Genomic DNA, 18911 nt, shown 5'->3' on the forward strand with positions numbered 1-18911 from the left:
ATCTGTAAAGTATTAGTTTTCCTGGTTTTGCTTTAAAATTCCCGGTTTTTCCTGGTAAAAAAATTCCCGACATTTTCCTGGTTCACTTGCCACCCTGAGTGTCTCACTTTTTTCGAGTACAGTCTTTATACGAAGCGACGGACATGGAACAAAGAAAAATCCCAGCCAGGCATTACATGTCGAATATTATGTAGATACTACTTGACTGGGAAAGGCATTCCAAATAGCAAAAGTTATGCCAGCCACTTATCCAGAAAAATAAGCCTTTTATTGAAGATTGCTGTACAAAAGCATAGCAGGTGTTCTGAGTCCTTCTTTTCTATGCCACATAATCGATACATATCCTCTTGAAGTTTTTCTATTAGCTTCACTGCCCATAAAGCATATCAGTCCCATCTGCAAAAACAGAAGGCCGAGAAAAATGCTGATGCAAACTTATTTCTCCGTAGACTGGATGGTAAAATACCGGTAGATTCCAATTGATTCCAATGGATAACTTATTTCTGACAAAAATCCACATGGGACAGTTTTGTTTGTATGGACAGTTCAAGTGATATTTACATGGACAATGTCCTATTATTGAACCAGTATACTGCCTATAATCCCATATCAGTCCCATGTGGAAAAAGTAGGCATTAAGAAACTGGCAGTTGAAGTTACGAAGTGCAATTCCCATTTAAATATTTGAAAAATCATTGTAATTTACTTGATATTTTTTCAAGTTAAAGTCAGTTGCAATGAAGTCTGTATGATTTGTTATATCAGCAAAAAATATGGCGATTCAAAAAACAGAACTGTAACTTGACTTCTGAACGATTGAATCTCAGGATGGGACTGATATGCGATTACTTTGCTTGATGGGTCAAACTGACTTGATGTTGTTCTCACATTTTTCATGATCAAAGTCCGTAGTTTTATCACGTGTTATGAAAGCAGATGCCAATTGATAGTGGATAGTGTTATTATCTTAAAATTGACGAATAACGATATGGGACTTATATGCGATTATAGGCAGCATAGACCGTCTTTGATAATTCAAGAATTTTGCGAGTCATTGAAATGTGCAGATTTATGAACCATTTCGACTGCCTAGCCAATAGAAGAAGTGTTGCTCCAGTTGGTCTCTCCACTTTCATTTTTCCCATTTCTTGATCTCCATCCATTTTAAGAGAACAAGCAGAAACTCCACAGAATGGTTCTGGTCCTATGAATTATTGATATGATCTAACCCTAGCTAACATGTCGGCTTTTTCATTCCCTTGAATTCCGCAGTGGCCAGGAATCCAATATCGGTTCACGTGGTTTCGACAGGCCAATTTCTGAAGTGACATAGCACATTCCCATACAAGTTTAGAATTTCATGCTGCTGATTTTAAAAGCATTCAATGTTGCTTGGCTATCAGACACAATGCAGATCGATTGTCTATAATTTCTACGCAAGCATATTGTAGAGCATTCAAGAATTACTTGAATTTCGGCTTGGAACACGGTTGGGCAGTTACCCATAGGTATTGAGATACCTATCTCTGGACCAGTTACCCCTGCTCTCACACTGTTGTGCAATGTTGAACAGTCTGTATAAAAGACAGTGATCCCCAACTTTCCCACACATTATGACCAGGGTCTGTCACATTGTATAAACCATCGAAATTATATTTTTGTCTGAGTCCAGTAGGGTTAACTACCCCATTTCCGACCTATTAAGCACAACCCGCACTTAGTCTTTCTTAATCTAGCGCAGTTTAACACCAAACGGGATGTTATTATCACTGATGGCTTCCAAATTTATTTACATTTCCGTACGTACTGTAAGATTTGATAAAGAGAAACCAATCGTTGAGATATTGTCAAAAGTCTAACACTGCTTCTTGACGCCAAACTCGGCCTACAGATTCTAAACTCGGCCTAACGCATTGAAACGCCATTGAAACGCCAATGAATTCACTTCGGCCTATCGGATGAAGATAAAAATTGATTCGGTCGGAGCGCTTCTTTTGTTTTTGGGAATAATGGGTGCAAACTTTCATACCACGCGTTCTCATTGACTTCGTTCGGTAGCTTATTAACTAAAGTATCGTACCAAACGCATAATTGACTTGTTAACTCTGAAATCATGGATTCATTTGAAGTTTTCTGCTCGATAGGCCCAAAATGGGCGATTAGACCGAAGTAGTTCTTTACCCTATTTTCGTACAAAACATATCACAAAATTATTTCAAAAACCTTCCGACAAATGTGGTTGTAATAGCATCTTATGTTTACCGGTTGGGTGTAGCATAAGCCTTTTATGAACATATTTAAAGTTTGTATGGGCTTCTCCTAGGATTTCCTGGCTTTCTGTGAAGTTCTCCTAAATTTCTCTGAGGTTCCGCAAGTTTTTCTGAGGTAAATTACAGGCAACTTTGAAATTCATGATTTATAAACAGCTAACAGCCATTACTATACTGCGTTTATCTGTCTCATGTTCTATACAATCCTTATGGATGGTGATGTGCGCATAACTGTCCCATGTTTATGGACTTCCATATAAAAATGGCCAAATGGGATAATTATGCTTACACCGGCAGTAGATTCCTCATGCGGATCGCTAAATTCTGTGAAGTTTGATGGCTTGTCTTAGCCCCCTACCGTGGGTAGATCACCGTAGATCGTTACGGGATGTAAAGACCTATTTTGATTGCTGAGAAGGTGCATATTGGAAGAGATCTTCAAATTATGCGGATCATCACAATTGAATAAGGATTCATGTAAGACCCATTTTGATTGTCGAGGGGTTTTTGGAGAAGCCCCGAACTCTTCAAATGATACGGAACATCACCATTAAATGAGGATTCATGTAAGACCTATTTTGATTGATGAGAGGGCGCGTCTTTGGAAAGATCCTAGAACGTTTCGAATATTGCGAAACATCACAATTGAATGAGGTAGAGCAAGTATGTATGATTTAACTGTATCGAAAACGAATATCTTATTACTTTTCCATAGTAATGCCATATTCATACTCGAATCGGATGAAAAATACACTCAATCTTCTAGTTTACTCGATATCTATACATTGCAAGCAATATTTTGATAATTGTTTATGTTTTGAGAGTTGGTGCACAGGTAGATTGAGGCTAAGCAAACGCCACTGGTAATCTATATGAACCTTGGGACATTCATGCGAACGGCAGTATAGACAATCATTCAAATTTGTGCTGCAACTTGGCCTTTTTGTTTCTCGCTTCATTTTGGTCGTTTTTTTTTTTAATTTGAATTGCAGATAATGAATACCTATTTTAAGAATTGTTTTATTTTTAAAAAATACTTAAAGTTTAGTCCAAAAAATTGTCTAAGAGTTTTTGTTGATTCAAATTTTATTTATTTTAAAAATTAGGGGCCTCCCTAAATTCAGTCGGTCAAGGCGCAGCTTCAAAGCAAGATCATGCTGGAGGAGGCGGGTTTGTCGAAATTTCTCGACTTTCCTGGGCATAGAGTATGATTGTACTTTACCACACAATTATTATACTAATGCAAAAATGGTACAGAGACATAGAAAGCTCTCAATTAATTACTGTGGAAGTTCATCTAGAACACTAAGTTGAGAGCACACAATAAGCTAATATGCGATAAGCAATAAGCTTTAAATGCGAAGAAAATTCGAAAAAGATAGCTCGATATTTTGACTATATGTTTTAGTATTACTTCTACGTGAAGTCAACGATTTACATAGTTGAAGATGCTAATTTCAAATAACAGACTGTAGTGGTAATTTTTATACGATAGATGGAGTAGATGAAAGCATAGAGTTGATAGTTCCGTTAGAGTACGGCAGTGTGAAGATTGCATATAGATATTAGAATAGCGAGCTAGAACAACTTTTAAGGAAGCTACAAATCGGTTTTTTCATCTCTCTTTACCAAACTCCCCCTTTGGAGAGGGATGGTGATGACTGCCGTACTCTAACGGAACTATCAACTCTATGCTTTCATCTACTCCATCTATCGTATAAAAATTACCACTACAGTCTGTTATTTGAAATTAGCATCTTCAACTATAGCTCGATATATTTTTGATTAGATCGCGTAAAAAATACATTTGTTTTCGCTACTTGGTCTGGATTAGCGTTGCTTTGAAAAATATGTTTGATATAAAGACGAAAGTGTCAAAGAGTAGGTATTTAGTAGGTCGCAAACATTCTTAAATCTATGTTATTCTTATTCTAGAAGCTGATCCATACTTACTTCCGCCATTGATTCAACAGCGAATGATAACAAAATGTACAAACCAACGCCGAGCTGTCACTTCGTAACTGTTCTGCATTGGGAGGTGACTTGTGTTTCAACAGAAAAGGAAAATAAGGTCTAGAACCCTAAAACGAAACGAGTCATATTCAGTGCAATTGCAAGAGCCTGGGCTACAAAAGGGATATTTACCTCTTTATTGGCATATATTAACCTAGCAAAGTTTAACTCTGAATGTAGGCCACAGACAAAGCAGTACACCGAGGTACTGGGTGCGTTCGAGCCCGCCGGCGTCGTTGGCGGCGTGGCTAACGCTATTGGCGGCCGGTGCTGCCCGACGACGCCGCCACTGCTGCCGGGCGATATCGAGTTCGGCGTCGGCGAAGGAATGATGTACTTGCGGTGCTCGAGCGGTACCCGTTCGGCATCCATCGTCTCCCACTGGACGGTGAGGTTGTGCACACAGGACTTACACGCTAGCACCCGACCCGGACCCTGGTCGCTGTTGCCTTTGAGGCAGGGAAAATGCATTGCATGCGAATTCATATGTTCGGCACTCGTCGACAGCCACTCCATCGATTGCGGCGGGAAATTATTCTTACAAATGTAACATCTGGAATGTAGGTGAGAAAGGGCTTGAGAAATACTATTGATATTCCGGTTCGAGGGATATACTGACGAAAAAACATGACCGTTTTCAACTGGTCCTTGAGAGTGAGGCGGTGTATTTGGTCTTGAATCCCTTCGGTAGTCTTTCTGATCCCGTAGCGGTCCAGGAAGGGCGGAAGGAGATTCATAAGGCTGTAATGGTAAGATATGGTATATTATAAAAAAGGCTAGGGTAGGTCAATCTGTTGTTTACCTTAAATCGAACAACCTCGTTTATCACACTAGACGTCATTTTTGTAGGAGACGGATACCTTTCATCGACATTGCTAACGGTGCCACCTTCGGACAGAGGTTCGTTCTTCTTATTGCACGTTGAACAGATTTGCACCATACCTGAAAGGAACAGGACCCCGGTTATGTACTAAGGAAATGTCAACGAAATGCACGGTCCATGTCTTACCCTGGGGACTTATCGGACTAGCATTGGCCGGTGCTTTCATCGTTTTGATAAAAGGGAAGTATGGCTCTCGTTCGGCATTGGGGCAGCAGTAGACGAGCCTCAGCTGCGAGGAAGGCGTATCGAAGCCGCATGTGTAGCAGACGAATGTGGCCGCCCGTTCCTGCGTGGGCTGCCGTTTCCTTATCTGATACTTTCGGTGGGCCTCCGGTACACATTGTACCTGTGTAAAATGACAAACGAAAAACATATAATCAATTAGAGGGTATTAACAGGTATTTTTCCGCCAATTTCACAACCAACCTGCTGATAACGCTGTCGGTATCAGCAGGTAGTGTAGTTTGGGAAATTTTTAAGCAGTCATCACCAGATTGAGCCTTCCATTCTGGTTGTTAAACGAGCCCAAACCGGATACAAGATAAAAGGGACGTCACTGTCAGAAAATATTACCCCTATAAGTCGACACACCGACAGAAGAAATAACAGATAAGATCAATCTGTAAAAAGCTCGTTCAGCACGTGTAGAATCACATTTAGCTGGCAGGTACAATCAGAAAATGCGTTGCATTGTTAGTTGTTGATGGTGATTTCTCATTGCAGCGATAAGGAAAACCTTCAATTTATTGCTCTGTTTTCGAAGGGGATTGACTTTTTCGAAAGAAATTCCTATAACAATCAAGGTTTGCACTTTTATCAGGGAGCCCACCTTGGCGATATCAGAGGGGTCGCAAGTTATTACTGGACGAAGTATCATAAAAAAAAAAGTGTAATTTGGTTCAATTGTCAGCTGCAATGCTATTTTGATTGATTAGTTGTTACACATGGATTAGAACGATAATTTTTTTGACTTTTGTCCAGGAGAGGTTGCCTCGCTCGAATCTAAAGAATATTAATATGATAGATATAGGAAGCGATAATATCTGAAACACCCCAAAACTCCTGAAGTCTCTTGTCAAAAGCTTCCTAAAAACCTCGCCCAAAAGTCACTGAAACCATCCCCCAAAGTCACCCAAACAACTCTGAAGTTTGCCGAAACTCTCTAATGTTCACAGAACCTGTCTAAAGTCTAAAGCGCGCTTAAGGTCTTCAAAATTCGCTGAATCTCTCTGTGTATAGCTGAACCATCCCCGAGTTTCACCGCATATTTTTTTTCATAAATTTGGGGAAGAACCCTTAATTCTAAACAGATTAACGAATTCCAGAAAAATCAGCGCAATTCAAAGATAAAAAAAAATAATTGCTGTTTGAGGAACCTCACTACGACTCAGGGAATCTCGGAGATGTTTAGAGAACTTCAAAGAAGAAATACAATTGACACCGTCTTCAACCAGAGGTTGTACAAAATGAACCCTTACCTTAGCACTAGACAACGGACAAAACACCCAGTAGACAAGAAGGAAAATTTTCTTTCCGAAACGTTCCATCGACTAGAGCGGGAATCGAACCCTCACTTCGTGACACAAATGACGGATGACGCCACAAATTAACCGCACGGCCAAAAGATTATTCAGAAAAGACTCGTGAGTGTATGCAATCAGAAATAAATTCAATACTATTTGACATACAATGTATAACAGATTTCACTACATCACCGTCCGCAACGTTAAACGAATCAAGTCGTAATGATTAACCTGCAATGTCATAACATGCCAAAAAATAAACTATTCGCACAGTCATTTGCTTCTCGCTCGTTTTCTCATTTATTTCTTCACTAACTTATTTTTAGGCAAACTGAAATTTATGATTATTGTTATGATTGTCATTCTACTTCATGTCTCCTCATACCAACCAACGCCGCATCACCTTCACCGTTGATTTTTGCTCCATTGACCCACCGACACAGATGTCGGTGAAGCTATCCTGCATCATACCATCCGGCAATATTATTAGGTTTATTTTTTTTTATTTTTAAACAATGATGTGAATGAATTTCATTAAATTTTAAATTGGAAAATAGGCACATTCATAGATACAGCATGTTGAAACGTAGAATATTACACGTTCATTCGATTAATTTTTAATAGGAATGTATAAACTTATCGAGGAACATAATTTTTTAAACGGCTGCCCTAATAAACAAATACCATAAACGAACTGTAACACGGATAGGTAAACTAACCCACAAATGGTTTGGATGATACCCCGAACACGTCATTTAGCTCTCTTTTATGGTTGTTTTTATTAGGGTGGTCCTATACATTTACATGCTCGTGTACATTTAAATAAACATACATTGGTGAATCTAATGTGACAGACTAGCCTCGTCGTTTCTCCAGCAGAAAATGTAAGCGCGGTTCAAATCCTTCGAGTCGTACAAACAAATCTGCGGTAGCGTCACTTCTGCTGAATAATAATATTGGATTAGTGCTGCTTTCGGTGTTCCCATTAGAGGTGGACAAAACAGCTCATGTGGCTGAGCGGATCTGACCCGACCAGCTCCCTAAAGGGAACAGCTCTTCACCTATAGCATTGGCAGCGTGTCACACGCTTTTTTTTCTCATGTGTCTGCAGTCTACAGTCTGCATACAGACGGGTTCCTATAAGCTTAATACAAAGGTGACACACAAGGAAGAAGTGTTAGTTTGTTTACTAAAATTGTATTACTGTACTTTCCCAGTTTTGTCAGCTGCATCTGAAATTTTAGACTGACAAAAACGGGAAATTTTCTTTTTCAATATTGTAACCATCAAAATGATTTTGAAATCAAGTTTAACCATTATTTATCCACTATTAATGGAACTACTGATAAATGTTTACTATTCTTACAACAAATGGTACACCATATTACTCGAAAAGTTTGCGAACGGTTTGTTGAGCCGGTACGTACTGTTCGGTTTCCTTAAATTCCGCTTGGTTTTCAGCGTTGAACCTCCATATTTCAGTACCCAAGTAACAATTATGGTTTTATGAGGGTTCTGTAGACCATGATTTAGACTTGTAGAATACTTTAAAACCACGATAAAACTAGCAATGTTACTTGGGTATCAACGTAAACACACTAGCCAGGAGCCGTCTTTTAGTACTGCTTGGTCCCGAGATTTTTTTTTTTTTTTTTTTCCTTTGGTTTGTTTTTTCCGTCGATCTTGTTTTCCGTGCTGAGCACCAATGCTACCGACGTGCCAGGAAGGCAGCTCCCACACCTGGACCCTACCTATCGACCCATCAACTCATGAACCGGGGACCAACGGCTTTACTTCCCATCCGAAGGAAGGCGTGATGAGAGATGTTATGCCTCAGAACATCCCGGCAGCGCCGACTGGGATTGAACCCAGGCCTGCTGGGGTGAGAGGTAATCACGCTTACCACTACACCACCGGCGCCGTTAATGGTCCCGAGATGTTCGGTATGATTCTGGCTACCGCGTTGATGACCTTCGCTGCCTTCTCGTAGGCGTATTCTACGTGGCTATTGAAGTCAAACTGTCGTCGACCATCACTCCCAGGCATTGCAACACGCACTTCTAGTTTATTGCGTGCATCTCAACGGTAATTTCTGACCGCTGCAACGCTTTAAAGTTACTGGTCAATACCACCTCGCTTTTGTTGTGGGCTATCTGCAGCTTCGCTCCATGCATTAGGTTTCCAATCATGTCGACCGCCTCGGTTGCCAACATTTCCATCTATTCCAGCCTATTACCTGTTACCGTAAGACGACGATTCTGTCAGCTCGTCCGCAAAGCCAACGATCTCAACTCGTTTCGGTAGCTCAGCGTTAGACCGTCGTTTTAAATCACGTTCCAGAGCGTTGGACCAAGGATGGAACCTTGTGGAATTCTCACCGTGATCCTAATCGATCTCTGTTCCATATTTGGCTCGTAGATCAGAACCCGGTTCAGGAAGTAGCGTCGGCCTCCCAGCTGGAGCTGTTGAACGCATTCTTGACGTCGATCGTTTTAAAAGCGTAATATCGATCTCCTTTTCCCACTTCTGTTTCGACGCCTTCTCGGCTCTCTCGACAACTGTCCGAATTGCATCCACTTTTGCTCTTCCTTTTCGAAACCCGAACTGCCTCTCCGACAATCCTTACTAACTCTCCGTGCATTTCGTCAGCCTGTTTAGGATGATCATTTCCAAGAGTTTCCCGAGTGTATCCAGCAGGCACTGCTACGAGCTGCTCGTTGGTGACTTCGTCGTTATCTCCCTCTCCGTCTCCGTACGATGTAGGTGGCCAGAGTTCGTTGGATCGTGCTTCGAGAAAAGTCCTTCCACGATGACTTTCAGGTTCTCTAAGCACATGTAAGCGGGCATAACTTGACATCTGATTTTCGTCATCACGACACGGTGTGCATCGTTAACAGCAGCGTCACGACCCAGCTCCAGTTGACAGTTTGACTTGCTCTGCTTTATCTCTCGTTTATGTGCTTGGATCATTCCTCTTTGTCTGCTTCTGTTCTTGCTCTCTGAACACGTCTTCTGGCTCTGAGACAACTAGCGCGGAGAGTGCTAATTTCCTCGCAGCAGTAAGCTGGAGGCCGTCTGTTGTTTAGCTCCAGTTTCCTCGGCATGGGTGTATCACATGCTCTCCCTAACGATTCTTTTCTACTGCCACAGGATTCCGTAGGCCGATGCCATATCGGATTGCTTCACACACTCTCCAATTCATGTTTTCCACCAGCGACGGACTGCAGTCCGCATAAAGTGACGTTGATAATGGATTCCCAGCCATCTCTGCGAAAAGTGCTGGTGGTGCCTTTATTTAACAGCCTAATTTCCAGCTTCGCCAGAGCTTTCAGCAGAATGTGCCCTCTTGCGTTGGTACATCTGTTTCTCCACTCCCCACTGCCTAAGCATTGAAGTTCAACCAGAGTCTCGTCGAACTGCTCCATCGTCCATCGGGTGCGTAGCAACTGCATAAGGAATATTCCGTTAATTTTGGCAATCACGAAACCTTCTTCTTGAATGGGGATCTACCCATAACTTGTATTGCAGCCATCCCACCTCTATCCGCCACCTAATTACCTTTATCGGGAGGGACTCGATACAACTGTGCAGTTACGCAATAATTAAGGTTTATTTGAGTTACCTTTGTTATTGTTGCGACAAAACAATTAAGTGTCATTTGTAGCGAAATGCTGGAGAATTCATGCTTAAAAACAAAAAATTTCAGCAATATCTTCAGGCTGACAAAATCGGGAAAAAAAAGCTGACAAAATCGGGGGTAGACAAAATTGGAAACTGACAAAATCGGGAAAGCACTGTATTACCATAGAGGTTACTCTAAGACTAGTAGGTCCCGAAGAAACGTGCTCAACTTTTTGGCTCAGCTCTGATACTATCTTCGGTCCCAAGCTAATCGATGCACCCCTCGAAACATAGGAAAATCCATGAACCCTTCATTTTATCTGTCAAACTTTCATAGCGAATCAAAACAAACATTGTGTAGTACTAGAATTCTAACTAGAAGGGGGTACGTTAATCGATTTGCTTGGGACCAATAGGGTAGTCAAGTAGTTAGCCAATTTTAAATCGTTAGTTTCCACCAGTTGTTATTGCTGTTCAATGCGTAAGTGGCGTAATTAGTCCTTTTTTGAAAAGTTCCGCTATAAGCGACGAATGGAATGGTTTAGACTTATGATATAAGTTAGCTGATGAGCTGCGGTTCCTGAAAAATGAACCACGGTTCCTGAAAAATGAACCGCGGGTCATCAGCTCGCTTTAGTGAATCGGATCTTTAGAACAGCTAGCTAGGGAACAGGATTTTTCAGTAATCATATCTTAGTCCTTGTTACTGTTATGCCTTCTTGATAGTGACAAGTATTCTACGATGTTCTGACTAAGCTTATGTACCTGATTAGCCCACAGTGCAGACATTATTTTTTAATTTATCTCTGGACCAATCATCTCATGATTTTTTTACTTCGTTGATTGTATCCGGTGTCAAACATTTGCATTCCTAGCATGATCTCGGGCATGCTAGGAGTGATAGATAGGAAATATAACAACGTAGTAAGGTATACAATTATTCTACTAAAACGCTTATCAATCAATTTAGAATACGGTTCATATCAGTCTATTTTGTTCATCAATAGTCTAGGATAGGTCTTGTCCATCTGAACAACTTTTCCGAAGACGAAAACCTTCGATCTAGACAAGATGTTAAGTGCAAATAATTCAAAATGAATGTCACTAGCGCTGCCTGGTGAATGAATTCTGAACTAAACTCTTTTCCTTAGGATAGGTCTTGCGATCTAAATAACTTTGCTGAAGACGGGAACCATCCATATGAGCAAGAGCGTTACATAATGTGTTTAGGGACTGTTCATAAACTAAGTAGACAGTTTAGGGGGGGGGGGGGGGGTTGACAATTATCCACGGCCCATACAAATTTTAATTTTTTTGTATGGACATTCATCTACGCAGAGGAAGGGGGGTGTCAAAAATTTAAAAAAAACTGTCTACGTAGTTTATAAACAGCCCCAATATGTTATGTTAAGTTAGGGCAATCAATGAAACATGAATGTCACACTAGCGCTACCGGGTGAGTAAATTATGCTAGCGCTACCGGGTGAGTAATAAAGCTGAACTCTTTACCATAAAATAGGTCTTGTTCATCCGAACAACTTTGCCGAAGACGGAAACCATCCATATAAGCAGGATATTTAGATAGCGTTATATCATGTGTTTATAAGATGGCGCAAATGGATCATCAAGGAATTAGTTAAATCAATCGATAAATAAAACATCAAACAGCCTTTCAAAGCGGCCTGGGGTCAAATTGACCACAAGGTTCCCGGACAAATAGTTAACGATCTTAAATTAGAGGCTCTTGGACTTAGACAACATTTTACATTATCAAAAATCACCACGTTAGCGCCCCTCGGTGGGACTTTTTATGGGCGCGAGCTATAAATTTATTAACATAATGTCAAAATGTGTAAGTTATTATTTTGCTATAAATCTTGATTTAAAAATCGAGATGAAAGTTGAAAAAAATATCGTTGTGCTCAGAAAACAAAGCTCTTTCAGATGATGTTTAAAAACCGATAAATTTTCCAAAATTAAAGAACCAAATTCAACATTTATTTTATTAAGGTTGATGGTTGGCAACCACTTTCACTGTCCATGCGCAGCTAACAGAGTGGTCGATTTCACGATTTTGACAGTTATTTTACATAGTCTGAAAAATCTCCTAAATAAAGAAAATCAATCAAGTTTGGAATCCGTTCGTATTCGTTTTGACAGATATGTTATGTATTTTCGGCAAAGTAAAATTTAAAAGCCGTAAATTTCACTAAATTTTTTTGCTGATTTCGACAGTTTGAGATTTTTGCAATTAGATCAGTAATTACTATTGACGAAGTTTGGTAAATGATTGTTTTTACCGAAATGTTACTAAAACCAGATCCGAATTTCGGTAACTATATATGGTAACTATTATATATTCAACGAAACTGCGGCAAATGTTGAGTTTACTTATTTATTTTATTTATTTCACGGAAAATTTTGATTCTAAGTGTGTATTGAAAAATGTATGGGAAACGGAACAAAACAATCCATTTGCATGTCAAAAAACTTAAAATTTGCTCAATTTTTAATTAAAGTTGGAGAAACTATGCAAAACAACTTTGTCGAAAGTCACAAATTAATACGACTGCTTTGCAAATAGTTACTAGCTTTTTACTTTAGACAAATTTGGTCAAAATTGATTTTTTTTTTGAAGTTTTGACAAGTAACTGGACAGTTTTTATCAGTTTATCGTTTTTTAAAGTTCTCCCGCAAATTCAGATCGTTACCAAATTTGTTCAAATTTGCAACAGTTGTTGATGACCTCAATACACATTGAAAGAGCAGTGGGGACCAGATTGTTGTGATCCGCCATGAAAACTTGGCCCACTCTGTAAACCTGGGCAGCTCTGCACTCCCCTACCGACTAGACTTGCTGGATGGTATGGTACTGGATAGTTTCATCGCCACCCTCCTTTGCCAAATATGTAGAGTGACAGCGATTTCGACTGTCACCACGAGCCATAAAACGTACCCGTGTACACGCGCGCTCGTATTCGATACACAATACAACAACAACAACAACAACAATGAAGAACGCGAAACAAACATCCAACGCAATCATATGCCATACGTATCAAACTCGCAAACAGAAAGTGAAACAAGAAGAAACAGAGACAATATTAAACAAACCGAAACGAAGCAAAGTTAATCGTCTTGAACTTGAATGTCAACTTTTCGTTTCCCCGCGCCCATGGCCCATGTTGGCGTATTTTGATGATTACGGTGTGCTTGTTTTTACGCCTATAGAACGTCACTCAAACGTCGTCGTCGTCGCCGCCGTTCAGTGGGCGCCGGATCATTACTCTTCTTCTTGTACCACACGATGCCGGTGTGTATACGGGGTGGATTATTTTATTTATAAATTCCGCAGTGTGTTTCAATTAAATTTATGGCTTGTGTTTTAAAATAATTTTAATTGAGGGTAGGGTGGTTAAGAGGCTACATAATTGTTCGAATGATATGAATATTGATGAATGGAAAAAAAGGGTTCAAGTATCTCCAGTCTCCACTATAGCAATAGTTGCAAAAGGTTTACGCTCCGAAATTTGATAACGACGATAACCAAGCCCATATTGACAGATTGATTGAATGCAGGGATCGATTGTGTACCGAACCATTTAGACGAAGCGATTCAAATTCGCTTCTAATCTAGCTATGCCCGGTTACGCTAATGCGTTGATAAAACACCTTCGTCATAGCCCGAAAATCAACATATTGGATGACTCATTGGCCCTCGTGTCGCAACGCTTTCGATGGTCTACTAAACGCATCATGTTACCCCTCAATCTGCTAGCCATCTCTTTGACTTAACAATTTTCCACTGATTGTCTAACAATTCTATGCCGTCAAATACAATCAAATCGATTTACTGGGTAAATAGAAAACGTGTCTGACGATTGTTCGTGATCTCCTCCTTCCCTGGATCATACCTATTCCAGGAAAATCACTGACAACCCACGCTTTCTGCTGCATTGTCTAACTGTTTGTCTGCGACTGCTATACATGAAACTTATAACATGATTAAACAAACTAGTAATCTGTCGTCTCCACCCCGCGACAACAGCGCCGACGACGATGACATACGTGTCACCATGTGTAAAACAAAAATCAAGTTCAACGTAAACAAGAACGTGCTTCCGTAGCCACCACCCCCCAACGACCAACGGCCACCCATATAGACAAACGTTATAGCGACAAGCCGCTGTATGGCTATATATTAAAGTGATAATAATGATAAGTGGCACCGCTGCCGCCACCGCACGTTGCTAAAAATAGCCATTCACTTTATGTTCTGGGCCCTCAACTCTAGCTGTGTGCTGCTACACAAGAATCGAGCGGCTCGCACCGAGTAGGGAAAATTTAAACCTGGAAATAACTTGAACTCACACTCGAAATTGATACCGCTCGGAACCGGATCAAGGTGGATTCGGGTCGATTCATCGCTTCATGAGCTGATGGTTGCACTGAACTGACTTGAACCAGTTGCAGTCGGACTTAGCGGCTGAGTGACAGTAGTGTCCCGTTGCGCCAGTTTGTGCCAGAAGCATGTGGTGGAAATCGGCGTGTTCGTTTGAAATCGTCAGCACTGTGCAGTAATAAAAGTGCTTTGCGGGTAGCTTTCCCCGTGCTTGGGAGGATGCCATTATGGGGTCGAAATGGCAAAGCGATGAAAATTAAATTGCATCATATCTACAAACCTCGTATGTGTGCAAGCGTCGAGTGAGTCAAGTGTCACGCGCGGCTGTCGCGACCCTTGTGCTTTCTTGTTCATCGTTTCTATATGGGTAGCTGATGGGATGGTGAGTGATGCGAGCGCCCGCCGGCAGACGATTCAGTAGTAACAAGTGAATGATGATGCCAGTCGTTTCTTGTTCCGCTAATGAATCGGAATGTTTACTGAGGAAATAGACGGGATGGTGCGAGGGCAATGGGAGTTTTTTTTTTTTTTGCACACATTGTTCAATTTCGTTTTACGTAATGTGAGTATGCTACTTGGGGGTCGTATACCATTTTTCCATTTTATTAAAACTATTTGAATTGATAACTGAATATAAGGTTAGTCAAAACTCTTCCATTATGTTTCAATTTTTTTCAGAAAAATTAAAGATTAAAAAACCAATTTGTCACAGAAAATTTCTTAAATGTCATCAATAAAAAAGGATTTTGAAAAGAGCTCCAAGGGAATCTAATTCCTAATAAAGCTAACAACAATCAAAGCATTTCCGGGAGGGTTTCGAAGAGGAGTATTCACATGTAATGTTGAGCATATTTCCACAGAAATTCTGAGTAGCGTTCGTGTAGATTCTACAGAAATTTCAAAGCGAGTTCTAAGGAGAATTTCATAAGAATTCCAAAAAGAATTTAGGGAATTCTGAGAAGACTTTCAAGGGAGCTCTGAGGAATAATCCCATGTAATTCAGAAGTGAAATCTAAGGAAGCATTTTGAATAGTAATCACTAAATTTTAAATTTTGCCAAGATATTTCCGGAGAATATTGCAAGGGAATTTCAAAGAAAATTATGTAGAGAAATAAAAACATATATTCGCGAAAATTATTAAGCATATGGAGATACATGTAGGACAAATTTAATTTTTTTAAAGTAGGATTACGTTTTTCTGCAACATATTGGGGTGCAATTGAAAAAAGCCACAATCGACCGCGTTACGAAATGTGGTCAGGTTTTGACCACTTATAACTCTGTCAATAGCGCATGGATTTTAATTCAAAACAAGCCAATCGATTGGAAATTTTTCTACGAATCTGCTAAAATGAACACTTTATCAATTTCCAATAGGTCACTATTGAAATTTACACAAATGTCAAACTGTTGCAATGGTAATCAATTATCACCGATTGCCTGCAAAAAGCGCTTTCCCTAACGCAGATTTCAAAATCGATTTCCATCCGGTCTCACCAAACGGTGCTTATTTAATCACCGTGTTTGGTGGTTTCCGGTCGGTCGTCAGCAGCAGCAGCAGCCGTGCTTTCGGCGCGTGGTGTTGAAAATTGCACTCCAGTACACAACGAAAGGGTGTCCGCAAGCAGCGAGCAACAGTCCACTTAAGCGTCCATACAACAGAAGGAGAAGGAGGAAGAAGCCGCACCGCTACTGATTGGAATCAGTAGCTCTTCGTGAGTCGCTGTGGGCCATCTATGTCAAGCGCGTCATCCTCGATCCAAACAACATACTCTGTGCCAGCCTTATCTGTTTTAATCAGAGGCGTCGCGTGCCACATTTGTTTACCTGTGCACCAAGCTTTGTTCGTTATAGTTTACCACCACATATTGGTTTTTGTTTTATTTTTCAATGCTCCATGAATGCGAGGGACATATTCTCCATTACTATATTAATCACTTCCTAAAGTAACATTTGAAGGGCCTATCATCTTGTATAAACAAAACTTGTATGGCCCTTTTCGCGCTATCCGAAGTAGGCGGAATTGCAAAACTTAACTAATTCAAGCTGAACATTGCATTAGGTCCAAAGTAATATTGATCGATTCTCTTCGTCGACTTTCTATTTCGTTAATAACTTGAGCATAATATAACCATATCTTGTTGTGTTTGTCGTATTAGATGCTAGTTAAAAGCATCTTTTATCGATCAGTGTGCTGAAAATACCTGTATCTCCACATGGCCGTGGAGATACAAAGAGAAAGTCGACGGAGAGAATCTGTCAATGTAACTTAGGACCAAATGCAATTCTCGTTTTTATCAAAAGGCTAACTCTTTCGACTGAAGTGTTGTAAAAAAATATCCGTCAAACATTTCCGAAAACATTTTTTGATACAATAGTTGTCTGGGTAGCAAACTTGAATTAATCAGCTCTTTATTCATCAGAACAACACTATCAGAATGAATCAGGGGAAGCTCATCAGTTTTGACAGGCGCACCGGAGCAACTATCGGTAATTGAGAGATTCACAACTTACAAGAGAGAGAGAGAGCGGGCTTTTGCGCTCTCTTTCTCCATTACTCTCTTTGTCTACAATCAGATATCCAAGTGCACAGCGAGAAATGCACGCTTTGGGCACCCATACTTCACAAATGTTCTTCTAATTTAAACTCACACATTCAAACCGGTCTGCCAGTATGATACACGTCTGTTTCCGTGTTGCTCCCGTTTGAAGCGTGACTACTGAAAATTTCAATTAGAACTAGTGGTGCAAACCGCAATGTATTGTGGAAAATTTGTGGTATGTTTCAAGAGGTAACAGAAGGTCTGCTTGGCTTACATCAGGCATTTGAACATTCACAAACTTGCCAATCGCCATCCAAAAAAGCTCGCTTTTAGGTGAACTATTTAACGAATTTTGTCATGGTAGTGTAATCGACATGATTAGAAATCAATGCATTAGGGATAAGGCAGACCATCCGAACTGAATTTAATCCTTTATGAAGCAAACCAAGGTCGAAGATTCATGGTCACTTGTGGTCTGGAGTGAAGAAGTACAGCTATAATGTGACCATAAAATCTATAAAAGTCTTAACGCATTTTGTTTTAATTATTCACACCTGTGTCGTGCACAGGTTGCACATATGGACGGGACGCCACTGACCCTAATAGCTCAGCATTACTCAACCATCACGACAAAACGGTCCTCAGGACCACCATACATTTGTAAAAGAGTATTTTCTGGACATCTGTAAAGGTCATCAATCGGATGTCAGTTTAAATCTACACACTTAGAAAAATTCATGTAAATTTAGGTGTTCTGAGAGTGACATATACGAGCGTCAATTTTGACATAAATTTTAGTCATAACAGACGCGAATTATCGCTTAATCAAACGTATTTTTCGTCGAGCAACGAACTTTTCAGCCTCGGAGCACTTAATATTACTTGACATGATTGTTTACGTCTCGTCTTTTATGTCAAATATGGATTACGTCACGTTTAAAATTAGTTATTTCTAAGTGTGTAGCATACCATGTATTTTTAAGGCAACATTGGTGGTGCAATTTCAAAAACCGAAGCCTGTCGCGGCCTGAAAGTGGTCTTATTTTGATGAGAAATGATGAATTTTAATTCTTAATACGCCAATCGATATGATTTGTTTCTACGAATGTGCACCTTTTGCTATGATAGGTAAAATTATCACCCATTGCCTGCGAAAAGCGCTTTCCCTAACACAGATTTCAAAATCGAATTCCATCCGGTCTCGCCGAACGATGTTTATTCAATCACCGCGTGTGGTGAGTGGTAATGTCCGGTCGTCATCAGCAGCAGCATAGCTATTGGTGAGTGGCTTTGTACATTTTCTCCAGTACACAACGAAAGGCTCCCCGCAAGCAGCTAGCTATCAAGACTGCCCTCAACAGCCCTCGATTCACCGAAGAAATAGGAAGAAACCGCACTACTACTGATCGGATTCAATTGCTCGTCGTGAGCCGCTGTGGGCCATCTATGTCAAGCGCGTCACCCTCATTTGAACCAACACACAGCTGACCAGCCTCATCCGTGTTGAACATCCTAATAGTGAACAGTGTTTCTCAATCTATGGGTCGCAAGCTGCCTATAAGTGGATCGCAGGAATTCAATTTTTGGTTTAATGATATGGAATCAAACCGAGTTGAAATATACACCTATATAAATGCTTATAACGGTTTAAATTT

General features: G+C 40.3%; 1 protein-coding gene across 2 annotated transcripts in view; it reads right to left on the bottom strand.

The window, feature by feature from the left end:
* px (plexus) overlaps nucleotides 1–18911 on the bottom strand; it is a 220442-nt gene that overhangs the window by 102616 nt on the left and 98915 nt on the right. For both annotated transcript variants that reach the window (XM_065220022.1, XM_065220021.1), the window contains exons 5-9: nucleotides 5293–5512; nucleotides 5086–5225; nucleotides 4903–5024; nucleotides 4416–4836; nucleotides 4224–4351 (exon numbers count right to left, since the gene is read on the bottom strand). In XM_065220022.1, coding sequence (XP_065076094.1) covers nucleotides 4224–4351; nucleotides 4416–4836; nucleotides 4903–5024; nucleotides 5086–5225; nucleotides 5293–5512 — 1031 coding nt within the window. The remainder of the gene's footprint in view (nucleotides 1–4223; nucleotides 4352–4415; nucleotides 4837–4902; nucleotides 5025–5085; nucleotides 5226–5292; nucleotides 5513–18911) is intronic.

This window comes from Ochlerotatus camptorhynchus, unplaced genomic scaffold (assembly GCF_037179485.1).
Source record: "Ochlerotatus camptorhynchus isolate MF236.1 unplaced genomic scaffold, CSIRO-AGI_Acam_v1.1 ptg000114l, whole genome shotgun sequence".
Lineage (NCBI taxonomy): Eukaryota > Metazoa > Arthropoda > Insecta > Diptera > Culicidae > Ochlerotatus > Ochlerotatus camptorhynchus.